The following is a 17,799-nucleotide window of genomic DNA, read 5'->3' on the forward strand; positions in this document are numbered from 1 at the left end:
ATCCAAGAGCTGGAAACAAAAAAGAAGGATCTGTAGCTAGAAAACATGGCCTTCGTGATAGAAATGATGCCAGAGATCACATGATAGAACTTTGCAAGACCAACAATTTCTTCATTGCATATATATTTTTTTCAACAACATAAACGGCAGCTATACATGTGAACCTCAACAGGTGGAATACACAGGAAACAAATCAACTACACCTGTGGAAAGAGACAATGGAAAAACTCAATATCATCGGTCAGAACAAGGTGGGGGCTAACTGCAGAACATACCACCCATTGCTCATTTGCAAGTTCAAATTAAAGCTGATAAAAATTAGAACATGTCGAAAGCCAAAGTATGGCCTTGAGTATATCCCACCTGAATACAGTGCCCATCTGAAGAACAGATTTGACAAATTTAATACTAATGACTGAAAACCAGACAAGTTGTGGAATGAGTAAGGACATCATCCATGACAAAAGCAGGAAGTCATTAAAAGATAGAAAAGAAAGAAAAGACTAAAGTGGATGGCAAAAGAGACTGAAACTTGCTTTTGAAAGTTAAGTAGCTAAAGCAAATGGGAGAAATGATAAAGTAAAAGAGGTGAACAGAAAATTTCAAAGTGCAGATCTAGAAGACAAAACCAAAAAAAAAAAAAAAACCAAACCCAGTGCCATGGAGTCAATTCTAACTCATAGTGACCCGATAGGATGGAGTGGAACTGCCCTATAGAGTTTCCAAGGAGCGCCTGTGGATTCGAACTGCCAACCCTTTGGTTAGCAGCCATAGCACTTAATCACTACGCCACCAGGGTTTCCGTAGAAGACAAAGTAAGGTATTAAAATGACATGTGGAGTTAGAAACCAAATGGTAAGAAGATGGTAGGCATTTCTGAAGCTGAAAGAACTGAAGAAAAAAATTCAAGTCTTGAGTTGAAATATTGAAAGACTCTATAATGAAAATATTAAACGATGCAGGAGGCATCAAAAGAAAATGGAAGGAATACACAGAGTCACTATACCAAAAACAGTTGGTGGATACTCAACCATTTCAGGAGGTAGCATATGATCAGAAACTGATGGTACTTAAGGAACAAATGAATGCAGTGTTGGAAGTGACCACCCACTCATCTATGCCAAGAAATTTGGAAGACAGGTATTTGGCCAATCAATTGAAAGAGATCCATATTTATGTCTATTCCCAAGGAAGGGGCCCCAACAAAATGCAGGAATTATTGAACAGTATCATTAACATCACACATAAGTAAAATTTTACTGAAGATCATTCAACAGCAGCTGCAGCAGTGCAATGACAGGGAACTGTCTGAAATTCAAGGTGGATTCAGAAGAGGATGTGGAGTCAGGGATATCATTGCTGATGTCAGCTGGATCCTGGCTGAAAGCACACCATACCATAAAGATGTTTACCTGTGTTTTATATGTTATGCAAAGGATTTCCACCCTGTGGATCATAACAAATTACGGATAACGTTGCAAAGAATGGGAATTCCAGAGCATGCAATTGAGCTCATGTGGAACTTGTACATTGACCAAGAGGCAGTCCTCTGAACAGAACATTGGATACTTCACATTGTTGAAAATCAGGAAATGTTTTCCTTAAAGTTGTATTCTTTCACTATACTTATTCATTCTGTATGTTAAACAAATAATCTGAGAAACTGAACTGTATGGAGAAGAACATGGCATCAGGATTGGAGGAAGACTCATTAACAACCTGACTTATGCAGATGACACAACCTTGCTTGCTGAAAGTGAAAAGGACTTGAAGCACTTAGTGACGAATATCAAAGACTGCAGCCTCAGTATGGATTACGTCTTAACATAAAGAAAACAAAAATTCTCACAACTGGAACAATAAAGAACAACTTGATAAATGGGGAAAGGATTGGAGTTGTCAACAATTTCATTATAATTGGATCCAAAATCAACACCCATAGAAGCAATAGTCAAGAAATCAAAGGACACATTGAATTGGGCAAATCTGATGCAAAAGACCTCTTTAAAGTTTTGAAAAGCAAAGGTGCTACCTTGAAAACTGAGGTCCATCTGACACAAGCCATGGTGTTTTCAATTGCCTCATATGCATGTGGAAGCTGGGCAAAGAATAAGGAAGCCCAAAGAAGATTTGACACTTTTGAATTATGGTGTTGACAAAGAATATCGAATATACCATGAAATGCCAAAAAAAAATGAAGATATTTGTCTTGAAAAACATATAGATGAATTGCTCCTTAGAATCAAGAATTGTGCGACTCTGTCTCACATATTTTGGACCTGTTCTCAGAAGGAATCAATCCCTGGAGAAGTGCATCATGCTAGTAAAAGTAGGGTGTTAGTGAAAAAGAGGAAAACCCTCGAGGAGAACGATTGTTTCAGTACTGCAACAACAGGGCTCACACTTAACAAGGGGATGGCTGAGGAGCAGGAAACTGCATTCCTTTCTGCACAGGATTGTGAGGAATTAGGGGCAAAATAATAACAGCTAAATAGAAAAACAACAACCTTACTTCTCCAAGCCTCCCTGGCCTTTATAACAGGGAGGAGAATAGGTGCTCACTCACAGGATTATTATGGGGATGGATTATTGGAACAATGCTAGGCACATAGAAGTCTGCTATTACTTTAGTCAGGAGGTAGAATTTAATCAAGGGTTTATGATAGATAGAATCTGTGTAGGGTGAAAAGAAAGTTCCAGAAAGGTGAGCAACCTGTGAACAAAACCAGAGGCAGAAATGAGATTCCGTGTAGAGAATATCTCTACCAAAATTTTCAATCTTTTTACCGATCGTACAAAGAAGATACAAAACTTATATAATGAATATTTTGTATATTTAACCAGGGGAAGAATACAGTTCCCCAATCCTGTTCCCTTCCAGATTCTTAGTCAGCAGGTCTAGAGAGAGACTTACAGGGTGGATATGTGCCTGAATTGACTTCATGGCAATGGGTTTAGGGAAATATTGCCAGAGTATTCCTTTTTATTCCTTAGATTCAAGAGTGATGAGGCTTCATCTTGCTTAGTGTAGACATGTCATCTGGAGGAACCAATCTCTAGCGAAGAACATTATGTTTGGTAAAGAAGAGGATCAATGATAAAAAGGAAGACTGTCAAGAAGATGGATTTTTACAGTGACTGCAACGATGATTGTGAAGATGGCACAATACCGGGCAATGTCTCTTTCTGTTATACACAGGGTCACTATGGGTCAGAAATTATTCTAGGCACCTAAGAATAACAACAAGGAGAGACTCAGAACCTGTATATGAAAAAAACACTACACATTTGTGGGTCATGTAGGTTACACTAAGCCTACTATTCATAACACTCTAGCTATTCTATGCGTCTATGAAAACATATTTTAACATATGTTTGACCCTAACTTTTTTAAGTATAAGTAACTGAGAGAGTACTTCCACCGCTACCATGGAAATCTCTAATCCAGATCTTAAACAACAACGGTTTCCTTATTTCTCATTTTTGTTGTTGTTGACGTTAGGTCCAGTTGGTTCCGAACAATTTTTACCCTTACAGCAGAATGAAACACTGCCCAATCCTGAGCCACCCACACCATTGTTGTTATGCTTGAGCCCATTGTTGAAGTCCTGCGTCATCCTTTCTTAGTGAGGGTCTTCCTCTTTTTCACTGACCCTCTACTTACCCAAGCATGATGTCCTTCTCCAGGGACTGGTCCCTCCTGATGACATGTACAAAGTGTGTGAGAGGAGCATTCTGGCTACACTTCTTTGGAGAGAGATTGGTTCATTCTTCTGGCAGTCCATGGTATAATCAATATTCTTCACCAGCTCTAACATTCAAAGATATCAATTCATTTTCAGTCCTCCGTCCTCATTGTCCAACTCTGGCGTGCATATGAGGCTTTTGAAAACACCATGGCTTGGGTCAGGAGCACCTTAATCTTTAATGTGACATCCTTGCTTTTTAACATTCTAAAGCAATCATTTGCAGGTAATTTGCCCAGTGAAATGCAATGCAATGCATGTGTCTTAGGTTTGAGTGCTCCCATAACAGAATACCACAAGTGGATCTCTTTAACAAAGAGAAATTTATTTCCTCGTAGTAAAGTAAGCTAAAAAGTCCAAATTCAAGCTGTCAGCTCAAAGGGAATTGTTTTTCCCTCTTTTGGTTCTGGAAGAACATCCTTGTCCTCACTCTACCCATGATCCAGTAGCTTCTCAGGCTCAGGGACTCCAGGTCAAGATGACACGCTCTGTTCTTTGTGTTGATTTCTTGGTGGTATGAGGTCCCCAACTCTCTGCTTGCTTCCCTTTCCTTTTATCTCTTGAGATATAAAAAGGTAGTCCAGGACACAACCCAGGGAAACTCCCTTTACCTTGGATCAGGGAGTTGACCTGGTAAGGGTGGTGTTACAATCCTACCCTAATCCTTTAACATAAAATTACTATCACAAAGTGGAGGAAAAGCACAGATTAATGGGAATCATGGCCTAAACAAGTTGATAGACACATTTTTTGGGTGACATAATTCAGTCCGTTATAGCATGTAAGAAAATGACATAAATGATGTAACTTCAAGTAAATACCAGACTATATTTAGACACAGACTCCCTCACAGGCAAATCAATCCACTTACGTGAAATCCTTTCTAAGCTGTCTGTGGTATTTTCGAAGACTCAGCATCTTCACAACTTGACCAAAAGCCTCTCTCACTGCTTGAAAACATTTGCTGTTATGAGTGGCCAAAGATCTTTGAACAACTTCAAGGTATTCTAAGAATAAGGGGGGGGGGGGGGGGAGAGAAGATGTATTCAGTAATATTTAACTGTAACTATTTATAAAATAGAGTTCTTTCAAGTTTGCAACTTCTTCCATTTTACGACAAAGTTAAGAAACTGCAAAATTAACAGATTTTCTCAGAATGCCAAGAAAAGTCACTAGTAAACAGAGACTTAAAACCGTGCTCTGTACATCCGGATCTTTTAATGAACTGGGGCATGGTTTTAATCTTTAGATAGGTAGAAAGATGCTTCAAATTTACACATTTCAGAATTATTGGACCAGATGATGCTCTATCAAGGATACAGAAATCTGATCTGTTTATATTTGAAAAGTTCAAATATTTAAGGAAAATTATCTGGAATGTATCTCTTCTTTTGGTGAAGTGGGTTGTTTTCTTTTTGAAAGTGAAGCTTAATTAAGTAGCAATTTTACACTTTATTCATTTTAGTGGGAACTTGTATGTGGAAGCACAAATCGCCACTGCAGAGTTTTTATCCACTTGGAAAAATCTTAATACCATTAACTATAAATGGTTTATCATAAAGCCAGGTAAAACAAAAACCAAACCTGTTGTTGTCGAGTCTGTTCCAACTTATAACGACCCTATCAGACAATAGAACTGTCCCATAGAGTTTCCAAGGAACACCTGGTGGATTCAAACTGCCGACTTTTGGTTGGCAGCCATAGCTCTTAACCACTACGCCACCAGGGTCAGGGAGCAGGAAAAAAATTGAAAGACAACTTCAAAATAGGTAAGTTTTGGAAGGAGCCAACATACTGGTATAGATGGAAGCATCACACTGTCCCTCTACAGTAAAGACCTGAAATACTAAGTAAAACTACGCAAATGTCAATCCTGTAACCCTAAGCATCAAATGAAGAGATAAAGAACTCAGCTAAGCACCAAACGGAATAAGAAACTGACAGAGAATATAGAGCTAGGAATGATATGTGCAGAGGTCGACTATTAGCTAACTCAGCATGGATCCTCTATCTTGGACTCCTGTCAGGAATTGGCAGACAGAATACAAGAAAGTAGCTTCACTTTGCTCCCACCAGGAGACAGAACACCTGTTGACCAGGGATATACTCTTTCCCACCCCCCATTGGTCTGTCCCCTGCTTGACCTCCCCGGCTTCATAGCTTGCTGCACTAGCTCAATCAGCCAGGAAGTTCAGGCTCTGTACCACTTGGATTCATCCCACCCACATCAGAAAGCAGCTTCACAGAGCTCCGAGCAGGAGACAATATACACTTACCGACCCCCACCCTTCTTTCCCTTGCTCAACCTCCTCTGTTTCCCACTGGCTGCAGACTCTTGGCTGGGAGCCACTGCCTTAGACCCCTTGCCACTTGGATTCACCCCACCCACACTGGCCAGCTCTCTGAGTACCATTTGTTTGTTGCTGTTGTAGCTTTTATTTGCTTTTTCTGGTTTCTTCCATGCCTTTCACCACATTCCCCTCCTTTCCCTTGACCACCTATCTCCATGTGTAATCTTTGCTTCTTTTTGAAACCTGTGAAGGGCTGCTTCACCAGGGAACTTCTTCCCCAGGGCACACTGCCATGCTGGTTGGATCCCTGGTTTTTGTTGTTTGTTTTGTTTTGTTTGTTTGCTTTGTTTTTCTTTTTGTGGCTTGGGAGCCCCTTCTAGCCAGGCTGTACTGTGCAACTTGGGAGCCACTTCCCTTTTCAGCTAAGCCATGACAGTGGAGTCCCTGGGGGAATTTCATTTATCTTTTTTCCTTTTTATCTTTCTTCATTTCTCAGTTCTTCATCTCTCTATACTTATATTCTTTTCCTGTCTTCTGAATACCTGGTGGTATGTGACACCTCTACCCCTTCTAGTGATTCTACACTGCATTTCCTGGGAGTCACTTCCCTGGTCTCCCATACACACCAGTGAAGACCCTGGGAGCTTTGCCTTTTTATTTCTAATTATTAATTAATTTATTATTATGTTTTTCTTTATCCCTTTTCATTTTGTTTTTCTCCATTCATCAGTTTCTCATCTCTCCACTCCAATGGCAAACTCCCTTAGCACTTTTTTTGCTCCTGTTTCTCCCTTCTCTCTCTCCTTTTTACCATACCCATCTTAGCTCCAGACATCTCAACAACTGCCCTGCTTCCTTCCTACCTGAAACCACCCACTGAAGAGCAAACACTTGAGAAGCACAGGCATTGCCCCCTGGGAACTGCCCTGGACTGGTCCCCAGCCTGCCCTGTTGGCCCTAGTACATTCCACAAAAAAACCATTCCAGCCCTTCCCCTTCAGGTAGACCTTGCAGCATTATAGCTGAGCTAATAGCCATGCCCACTGGACAAGGAGGTGGAAAGTATCATGCCCTCAGAGGAGCAAGCAAAAAAAAAAAAAAAAAATGCACAGCCTGCCTGCTCAGGCAAAACAAAATAAAACAAAAATGCAAGATGAAACCAACAAATTACAATCAATAAATGGAAAAAAATAAGTACTGATGGACTGGAAGACAGCAGATAATACAAAAAACATATTAAAAAAAGAACAGGATTGTTCCAGTAGATGTCCAAAGTAAAACACCAGATGACTTTCCAGTAGAAGAAAAGACACTAGAACTACCTGACAGGGAATTCAAATCTTTAATGTTAGAGCTTTCCAAGAGCTCAAGTAAAAAGAAGACAAAAATGAGTAAAAACAATCAACATATTTAAGGGAAAGGCAGACAAATTCATGGAGAATACAGACCAAAAAATAGAATTCAGTAAAATAATAAAGGAACAAAATGACAAAATAAATTCACAGCCAGAAATCATACAAAAACAACAATGAAAAATCCAAAACATAAACTACAAGGTTTCAGAAATGGACTGTGTCACAGAAAGACTGAGGAGCAGGTCTGAAATAATGGAAGACAGGATCAGTGAAATTGAAGACAAACACTTGGCTACAACTCTGAGTAAAAATCGGAAAAAAGAATGAGTGAAAATGAAGAAACTCTGAAAATTATGTGGGATACAATCAAAAGCAAAAATTTCCAAGTGATTAAAGTTCCAGAACAGGGAGAGAAAATGGAAGAAACAGAGAGAATCCTTGAATAATTGCTGACAGAAAACTTCTCTAATATCATAAAGGATGAAAAGCAGACTCTCCAAGAAGCTCAATGAAACCCATATAGGATAGACCTCAAAAAGGAATCAACAAGTCAGATCGTAATCACACTAACTAAAACCAAAGACAAAGACTGTGCCAGCCAAATACCAACCTAGGAAATATACTCTTGAAGACTACCCAAAACCAAAAAAATTACAACAGGGAACCAGAGAGGTTAAACTGTAATGACCACAATGTCAGAACAATAAAGAGGGAATAACCAGTGTAAGTATAGAACCTTGTAATGGAGAGGAAGGCAAGGTATAGACTGGTTGAAACCTGAGAGTGTGAGGGTAAATCTCAAGATAACCACAAAGAAAGTTAACAAACCTGGTCACCAATATAAAGAAGAAAAACATAAACTCTCAGTAAAACCAAATCTACGAAAACATAGAAATGGAAAAAAAAAATCCACAAACAAAAGGACTTAAGCACAGAAGAGAAAGAGCAATAAAGAAAACATCAACACCACAAAAAACACACAAAAAATGACAGCAATAAACTCACACCTATCAGTATGTATACTGAATGTAAATGGCCTAAACACAACAATAAAAAGGCAGAGAGTGACAGAATAGATTTTAAAAAAAAAAAAAAGGACCCATCAATAAGCTGTCTATGACAGGCACACTTTAGGAAGAAAGATGTAGATTTATTAAAAACCAAAGGATGGAAAAAATATATACCAAGCAAACAATTACCCAAAAAAGAGCAGGAGTGGCAATACGAATCTCGCATAAATAACATTAAAAAAAAAAATCCACCATGAAAGACAAAGAAGAGCATAATATAAATGATTAAAGGGACAATTTATCACGACCATAATGCCATCAAGGTAGAAATTAACAAAGAGAAAAGCAAGGAAAGAAGCTCAATTACTTGGAAACTGAATAACACTCTGCTTAAAAACCGCTCAGGAATAGAAGAAATCAGAGATGGATCAAAAAATTCAATCAAGAATGAAAACACATCATACTATATTCTTTAAGAAACAGCAAAGGATGTCATCTGAGGTCAATTTATAACAATATACACACACATCAAAAAAGAAGAAAGGGACAAAATCAAAACATTAGCTACGCAACTCAAACATAAAAAGAACAGTAAAAGAAGTCCACAGTCACCAGAAGAAAGAAAATAATAAAGATCAGAGCAGAAATAAATAAAATAGAGGATAAAAACTAATATGAAAAGTTGGGTCTTTGAACGGAACAATAAAATTGGCAAACCGCTTGCCAAACGAAAAAAGAAAAACAAGAAAGAAAGCAAATAACCCAAATAAGAAATGAAATGGGGGATATTACAACAGCCCCAAAGGAAATAAAAAAGGATCATGATAGATTATTATGAAAAAGTATACTCCAACAAATTTGAAAAACTAGAGTAAATAGGCAAATTCGGAGAAAATCACTACCTACCCAAAATAACACAAAATGATGCTGAAAATCAGAACAGATGCATAACAGAGATTGAAAAAGTAACAAAAATAATCCAACAAATAAAAAGCCCTGGCCCAGATGGTTTCACTGGAGAATTCTAGCAAACATTCAGAGAAGAGCTTACACCAGTGCTACTCAAATTATTTCAGATCATAGAAAAGGAAGTGACACTTCCAAATTTATTCTATGAAGCCAGGTAACCCTGATAACAAAATAGGCCAAAGACACCACGCACACACACAAAAGGAATATTATAGACCAAGATCTCTAACAAATATAGATGCGAAAATTCTCAACACAAGTCTAGCCAATAGAATTCAGCATCATATAAATAAAATAAAATAATAGATCACAACCAAGTAGGATTCAAGCCAGTTATACAAGGATGATTCAACATTAGAAAGTCAATCAATGCTATCCACCACATACACAAAAGGAAAGAAAAGAATCACATGATCATCCCAATTGACACACAAAAGGCATTTGACCAAGTACAACACCCATTCCTGATAAACACACTCAATAAAACACGTAAAGTTAAGCAATGTCATACAACAATGTGTGTACTGTTTGATAAGAAACTAGTTTCTTGTTTAAACCTTCATCTAAAGTACAATAAAAAAAGAAAACAAATGGGTATAGAATAGAAATTTCTCAACATAATAAAGAGCATCTATACAAAACAAACAGTCAACATCATTCCTAATGGAGATAGGGTGAAAACATTCACCCTGAGAACAGGAACAAGATAAGGATGGCCTTTATCACTACTCCAATTTAGCATTGGAGCATTGGAAGTCCTAGCTAGAGCAATAAAACAAGAAAAAGAAATCAAGTGCATCCAAATTGGTAACAAAGAAGTTAAACAGTCCCTCTTTGTGGATGATATGATTCTATATGTAGAAAACCCAAAAGACTCCACGAGACAACTACTGGATCTAATAGAAAGATCAAGCAGAGTAATAGGATACAAGATAAACACATAAAAGTCAGATGGATTCCTATACACCAATAAAAAGAACGATGCAAAGGAAATCAGGAAAACAATACTATTTAAAATAGCCTTAAAAATATAATATTTACATTTAAATTAAACCAGAAATGGAAAAGACCTATACAAAGAAAATTACAAAACACTATAGCAAGAAACTAAAAAAGATATACATAAATGGAAAAACATACCATGCTTATGGATAGGTAGAATTAACATGGTGAAAATGACAATTTTACACAGTATGATTTACAAATGCAAGGCAATCCTAGCAGAAATAACAGCGACATTATTTAAAGAGACAAAAAACAAATCATTAACTTTATATGGAAAGAGAAAAAGCCCTGGATAATTAAAGCACTATCAAAGATGAAGAATGAAGTAGGAGGACTTGCACTACCTGACCTCAGAACCTACTATACAGCTACAGTAGTCAAAACAGTTTGGTACTGGTAGGAAAACAGATATATTAGCCATTTGGAACAGAATTGAGAATCCAGACAAAAATCCATCCACCTATAGTCAACTGATCTTCGACAAGGGCCCAAAGTCCACCAAAGGGGGAAAAGACAGTCGTTTTAACAAATGGTGCTGTCAAAACTGGATGTCCATCTGCAAAAAAAATGAAACAGGATCCACACCTTACACAATACACACACACAAAAAAAAAAATTCAAATGGATCAAGGACCTAAATATAAAGCCAAAAACTATAAAGTTCATAGAAGAAAAAATAGAATCAATGCTAGAGTCTGTAACACATGGCATTAACAGGATACAAATTATAACCAACAACACAGAAACTCCAGAATGTAAGCTGGATTACTGGGGTCTTCTAAAAATTAAAAACTTATTGGTTATCAAAACACTTCACCAAAAGAGTAAAACAAGAACCTACAGACTGGGAAACAGTTTTGGGCTGTTACAAATAGAAGGTCTAATCTCTAAAATATACAAGAAAATCCAGCACTGTCTCGGTGGTTACAAAAAAAAAAAAAAAGATAATCCAAACAAAAATAGGCAAAGGAAATGAACAGACATTTCACACACAAAAAAAAGACATTTGAGGGGCCAACAGATATATGAGGAAATGCTCGTTATCACTAGCCAGTAGAGAAATGCTCGTTATCATTAGCCAGTAGAGAAATGCAAATCGAAACACACTGAGATACCATCTCACCCCGACATTACTGGCACAAACCAAAAAAAACAGGAAATAACAGATATTGGAAAGCCTGCTGAGAGATCGAAATTCTTATGTACTGATGGTGGGAATCCAAAATTATACAACCATTTTGCAAAATGGTACAGCCGTTTTGCAAAATGATATGGCGCTTCCTTAGAGAGGTAGAAACAGAAATACCATATGATCCAGCAATCCCACTCCTAGAATACATCCTAGAGAAATAAGAGTTACCATACGAAGAGGTATATACACTCTCATGTTCATTGCGGCATTGATCAAAATAGTAAAAAGATGGAAACAACTTAAATGTCCATCAACAGAGGAATGGATAAATGAACTATGGTACATACACACAATGCATTATTATGCAATGATAAAGATCAGTGATGAACCTGTGAATCATCTCATAACATGGATGAATCTGTAGGGATCTATGCTGAGTGAAATAGGTCAATCACAAAAGGATAATATTATAGGAGACCACTACTGTAAAAACTCACGAAAACTTTACACACAAAAAGAAATAATCTTTTATGGTTAGGAGGGAGTGAAGGGGTGGGGATGGGAAAAAAAAAATTAAATAAACAATAGATAAGTAGCAACTATGGTGAAGGGTAAGGCAGTACACAATAATGGGGAAACCAGAACTACTTACACAAGACAAAGTCATGGAAGCTTCATAGACACATCAAAACTCCCTGAGAGATCTAATTGCCAAACTGAGGGTTGTGGTCACCAGGAACTCAGGGAACACCCAGCTTAATTGGCATAACACAGTTTATAAAGAAAATGTTCTACATTCTACTTTGTGAGTAGCATCTGGGGCCTTAAATCCTGTAAGCAGCCATCCAAGATACTCCACTCATATCACCCCTTCATGAGCAAGGAAGAATGAAGAAAACTAAAGATATAAGGGAAATATTAGTCCAAAGGACTAACGGACCACATCTGCCATGACCTCCACCAGACTGAGTCCAGTACATATATCTGGTGCCCGGCTACCACCACTGACTGCTCTCACTGGGGTCTCAATAAAGGTTCTGGGACAGAGCTGTCAATAATATGTAAAACAAAATTCTAATTCAAAAAAAGACCAGACTTACTGGCCTGTAGAGACCTGAGAAACTTTGAGAGTATGCTCCCTGGACACCCTTTTAGCTCAGTAATGAAATTACTTCTGAAGTTCACCCTTCAGCCAAAGATCAGACAGGTTCATAAAACAAAATGAGACTAAAGGTCACTACAGACCAGGGGTAAGGATGAGAAGGCAGGAATGGATAGGAAAGCTGGTAATAGGGAACCCAAGGTGGAAGAGGGAGCATGTTGACATGTCATTGGGTTGGTAACCAAAGTCATAAAACAATATGTGTACTAATTGTTTAATGAGAAACTAGTTTGTTCTATAAACCTTCATCTAAAGTACAAAAAAAAGTGAAAATATTAAAAAAGAATAGGTAAGTTTTGTCATTTAAAAAAAGATCTTTTTCTTAACTTTTTTTGGAAAAAGGTAAATCATGAATTCTTTCACTATTAAAAGCTATGACTTATCACATCATTTCCACCAATTAAGAAGCTGTCACCAATCATATAGCTGCAAATATGGATACCAACTACCAATGGTAGGTAGCACAGGAATCTCTCATGGACCCTATCATATGGAGAGGAAGATAGGCTCAAGACTAGTTGTGTGATGCTATCTTATTGGATGGACCATACTTGATTAGTAATCCCTAACTTACAGATTTTTTTCTATTTTCTATATATATATATACTTATATAAATATAATATACATAATACATATAGACATATATATGCATATATATGCCATAAAAACCAAACCTGTTACCGCCATGTTGATTCCAACGCATGGTGACCTCACCTGTGTCAAAGTACAACTGTGCTCCATAGAGTTCTTAATGACTGATTTTTCAGAAGTACATTGCCAGACTTTGCTTCCAAGGTGCCTCTGCACGAACATCCAAACTTTTGATTGTCAGCCCAGATTTGTTAACCATTTGTGCCACCCAGGGACTCCCATATATAGATGGACTTACCATAAAAATTAGCTTTTGCTTTGATCGGTGCACTGCTGCCCACTGCTGCAGCAAACAGGTCAGGGTGTTTTATTCTTGACCACACTGCAAGGGATCCGCCATAAGAGCAGCCAAATGCAACCCATTTATTTTTGGTGAGTCCCACTTTTTCTGCTACTTTAATTCGGAAGTTCACAATGTCAGCCAAGGCTTGCCTGCTGCTGAGGTAGTGGAGGCTGGCAGTACTCAGATCTCTACAATGAAAGCGTAAAAACACTCTGTGACAACAAAGAAGAGAATGTGTGGCTTAACATCAGCTTTACTATAAAGTAAACATGAATAGTATGAAAAGATATTGAATATTTATATCAGGTCCAACTTGAAATTTCAGTTAGCATAATCTGGTTGACAGTGACAAAGAAATGCAGGAACTGACAATAATTGCTATCATTTGTCTCATTTTAGTTATTTCATTTCTTCTTGTGGCCACTTTGAAGGAGCTTCATACGTCTGCCACTACCCATATCATTCCTAACTTTTCGTTTCAATCACCAGTAATTATCAATGCTGCCTTATTGCACGTTTGATCACTTTTGGAATGTGAAAGTTGGAAACAAAGCTGAAGGAAAATATGACCTTGGTAATAGAAACAAAGCTGGAGATTGCATAATAGAATTTTGTAAGACAAATGACTTCTTCATTGCAAATACCTCTTTCCACCAACATAAATGATGACTATACACATGGACTATGCCAAACGAAATACACAGAAATCAAATCAACTACATCTATGGAAAGAGACAATGGAAAAACTCAATATCATCAGTCGGAGCAAGGCCAGGAGCTGACTGTGAATCAGACCATGAAGTGCTCATATGCCAGTTCAATTTGAAACTGAGGGGAATGAGAACAAATCCACGAAAGCCAAAGTATAACCTTGAGTATATCCCACCTGAATTTAGAGACCGTCTCAAGGACAGACTTCACATGTTGAACTCTAATGACCAAAGACCACATGAGTTATGGAATGACATCCAGGACATCAAACATGAAGAAAGCAAGAGGTAATTAAAAAGAAAACAAAGAAAAGACCAAAACTGATGTCAGAAGAGATTCTGAAATCTGTTCTTGAATGTTGAGTAGCTAAAGCAAAGGGAAGAAACAATGAAATAAAAGAGCTGAATAAAAGATTTCAAAATGCTTGAGAAGACAAAGTATTATAATTACATGTGCAAAGACCTGGAGTTAGAAAGCAAAAAGAAAGAACATGCTTAGAATTTCTCAAGCTGAAAGAAGTGAAGAAAAATTTAAGCCTCGAGTTACAATACTTAAGAATTCTACAGGGATAATATTGAATGATGCAGGAAACATCAAAAGAAGATGGAAGGAGTACACAGAGTCAATATACCAGAAATAATTGGTTGATGTTCAACCATAGACACATACAAACTCCCTGAGGAACCGAATCGCTGGGCTGAACACTATGGAGACCACGGTCTCTAGGAATATCTATCTTATCTGACATAACATAGTTTATAAAGAAAATGTACTACAGTCTGTTTTGGTGTACAGCCTCAGAGGTCTTAAAAGCCTATGAGTGGCCATCTAGGATGCTCCACTGGTCTCACTCCTTCAGGAGCAAGAAAGAATGAAGAAAACTAAAGACACAGGTAAAATATTAATCCAAAGGACTAATGGACCTCATCTATCTCGACCACCACCAAAATGAGTCCAATACAACTAGATGGTAACCGGCTACCTCCACTGACTGCTCTGACAGGGATCACAATACAGTGTCCCGGACAGAGCTGGAAAAAAAATGTGTAACAAAATTCTAATTCAAAAACAAAGACCTGACTTGCTGGCCTGACAGAGAATGGAGAAACCCTGAGAGTATGGCCCCCAGACACCTTTTCAACTGAGTAATGCAGTCACTCCTTAGGTTCACCATTCAACCAAAGATTGGACAAGCCCATAAAACAAAACAAGAGGCAGAGCCAAGATGGCGGAATAGACACATGCTTCTGGTGATCCCTCTTTACAACAAAGACCCCCAAAAATAAGTAAAATGTATAGATTTATGATAAGCTAGGAGCCAGCCCTGAGCATCAAAGGGAGGCTTAGAGGGCGGAGCCAAGATGGCGGAATAGACAGACGCTTCCGTTGAGCCCTCTTTACAACAAAAAACCAAAAAAAAACTTTTTTTTATTTATTTTATTTTTTTAAAGACCCGAAAAAACAAGTGAAACAAGTATATTTGTGACAAGCTGGGAGCCCTGAGCATCAAAGGCAAGCTTAGACAACGAACTGAAGGGCAGGGGAAGGAAGAGACTGTTCAGAAGCGGAGAGGAATTACCAGACCTGAATCACAGGGAGACCTCAGGCACCATTCCCGGAGCAGGGGTGGCGGCGGTGGCGGCGGGCTGGTACTAGCATTCAGCTGCAGTTTCCTCAGGGAGAAACAGCCAGCCACACAGCCCACTCACACCTCCAGAGCCTGAGGAGAAAGGTGCTCTTGGCAAAAGCTAAGTACTTGTGTATATTTTACCACACCCTCCCCACCCCCAAGCCAGCTTCAGCGGCTGAATCCCTAGGCCTGAGATAGGCCTTGGCGAGCACGTAGAGTCATCCTCCTGGCTTTGGGGAAGGAAAAAATTTGCAACTGAGGGGAAAAGATAATTTGTTAGTTCCATTAACTGGGGGAGCTCAGGACAGAAGTGGCTCCTGTCCAGGCATAAACCGCCCATGGACCTTGAGCACGTTTCCCTTCTGCATGGACCTGTGTGGGCCTATTTCTGGAGAATAGGCCCTTGTTGGCAAACTCCAACCATTTCAGCGGTGCGGTGGAGAGGTGGGTGTTTGATGTTTGACATTGTTGTGCCTATTAAACAAGGTCCTCACCTACCCACAACAGGGACCTAAGGACTGGTGGCTCCACTTGGGTCTCGCAGTCACCTGCGGCGGGGGTCCAAGGATAACTGGTACCTTCCAGTCCTTACGACAAAAACTTTGGGTGCCCATGGTCCCTCTTCAGAGCCCACCCACCAGCACCCTGTAGGGAACAGAGACGTGTTTTCCTCAGAGACACTTGGGGGTTGGTTCTCAGCCCCCTGCCTTGTTCAGAGCATGATCCCCTGCTGCAATCAGATACGGATATATACGCAATCACTCCTGCCCCTCTAAAGCTGTAGGACAGAGCCTGTACCACACACTTGATATCAGCTACCTGGAAACCTGAGCTGAATTCATACAAGAAAACTGAATGGACTCCTAGACTGATATGCCTGATAACAGCTCTAGCCACCTGGGAACAGGACACCGGAGCTCCAAAGGTGAAAATAAGCTAGCTCACTCAAGCAACCCATAGGGATATACCAAATCAAAACAAAGCAAGCAGCTATGACACAGTAAGTAAGCATAAACTAATACAATAACTTATAGATGGCTCGGAGACAACAGTCCATATGAAGTCACATAAAGAAACAGGCCATGATCACCTCAACAGGCTCTCAAAACAAAGAGAAGCTTAGAAAACGAACTGACAGGCAGGGGGAAGAAGAGACGGTTCAGAAGCAGAGAGGAGTTACTGGACCTGAATCGCAGAGAGCCCTCAGGTACCATTCCCAGAGTGGAGGCATAGTGCGGGAACTAGTGTTTCGCTGCAGTTTCCCCAGGGAGAAGCAGCCAGCCACAGAGCCTATTCACACCTTCGGAACCAGAGAAGAACGCAGCTCACAGCAAAAGCTAAGTACTTGCTTATATTTTACCACACCCCCCAACCCCCAAGCTGGCTTCAGTGGCTGGATTCCCAGGGTCTGAGATAGGCCCTGTTAAGTGTCTGGGGCCATCCTCCTGGCCATGGAGAAGGCAAAAAATTGCAATTGGGAGAATAGATAATTTGCCAGCTCCACCAACGGGGGGAGCTCAGGACAGAAGTGGCTCCTGTACAGGCACAATTGGTCCACGGACTTTGAGTAACTTTTCCCTCTTCATGAACTTGTGTGGGCTTGCTTCTGGAGAATAGGCCCTTTTTAGCAGACTCCAACCATTTCAGCTATGTGGAGGAGAGGTGGGTGTTTGATGTTGGACATTTCTTTGCCTATTAAACAGGATCCTCACCTACCCACATCAGGGGCTTAAGAACTGGTAGCTCCACCCAGGTCACCCAGCCACCTTCGATAGCTGTCCAAGGATAGCTGGTATCTCCCAGTCCTTACAACCAAAAATATTGGGTGTCCATGGTCCTTCTGCAGAACCCAC

At 39.3% G+C, this 17,799-nt stretch overlaps 1 protein-coding gene across 1 annotated transcript in view; it reads right to left on the reverse strand.

The window, feature by feature from the left end:
• Window positions 1–17,799, reverse strand: part of LOC100666108 (putative serine protease K12H4.7) — a 66,822-nt gene that overhangs the window by 28,871 nt on the left and 20,152 nt on the right. Inside the window, exons 3-4 of the mRNA XM_064287392.1 lie at window positions 13,561–13,793; window positions 4,618–4,753 (exon numbers count right to left, since the gene is read on the reverse strand). Coding sequence (XP_064143462.1) covers window positions 4,618–4,753; window positions 13,561–13,793 — 369 coding nt within the window. The remainder of the gene's footprint in view (window positions 1–4,617; window positions 4,754–13,560; window positions 13,794–17,799) is intronic.

Source organism: Loxodonta africana, chromosome 6 (assembly GCF_030014295.1).
Source record: "Loxodonta africana isolate mLoxAfr1 chromosome 6, mLoxAfr1.hap2, whole genome shotgun sequence".
In the NCBI taxonomy this organism is placed as follows: domain Eukaryota; kingdom Metazoa; phylum Chordata; class Mammalia; order Proboscidea; family Elephantidae; genus Loxodonta; species Loxodonta africana.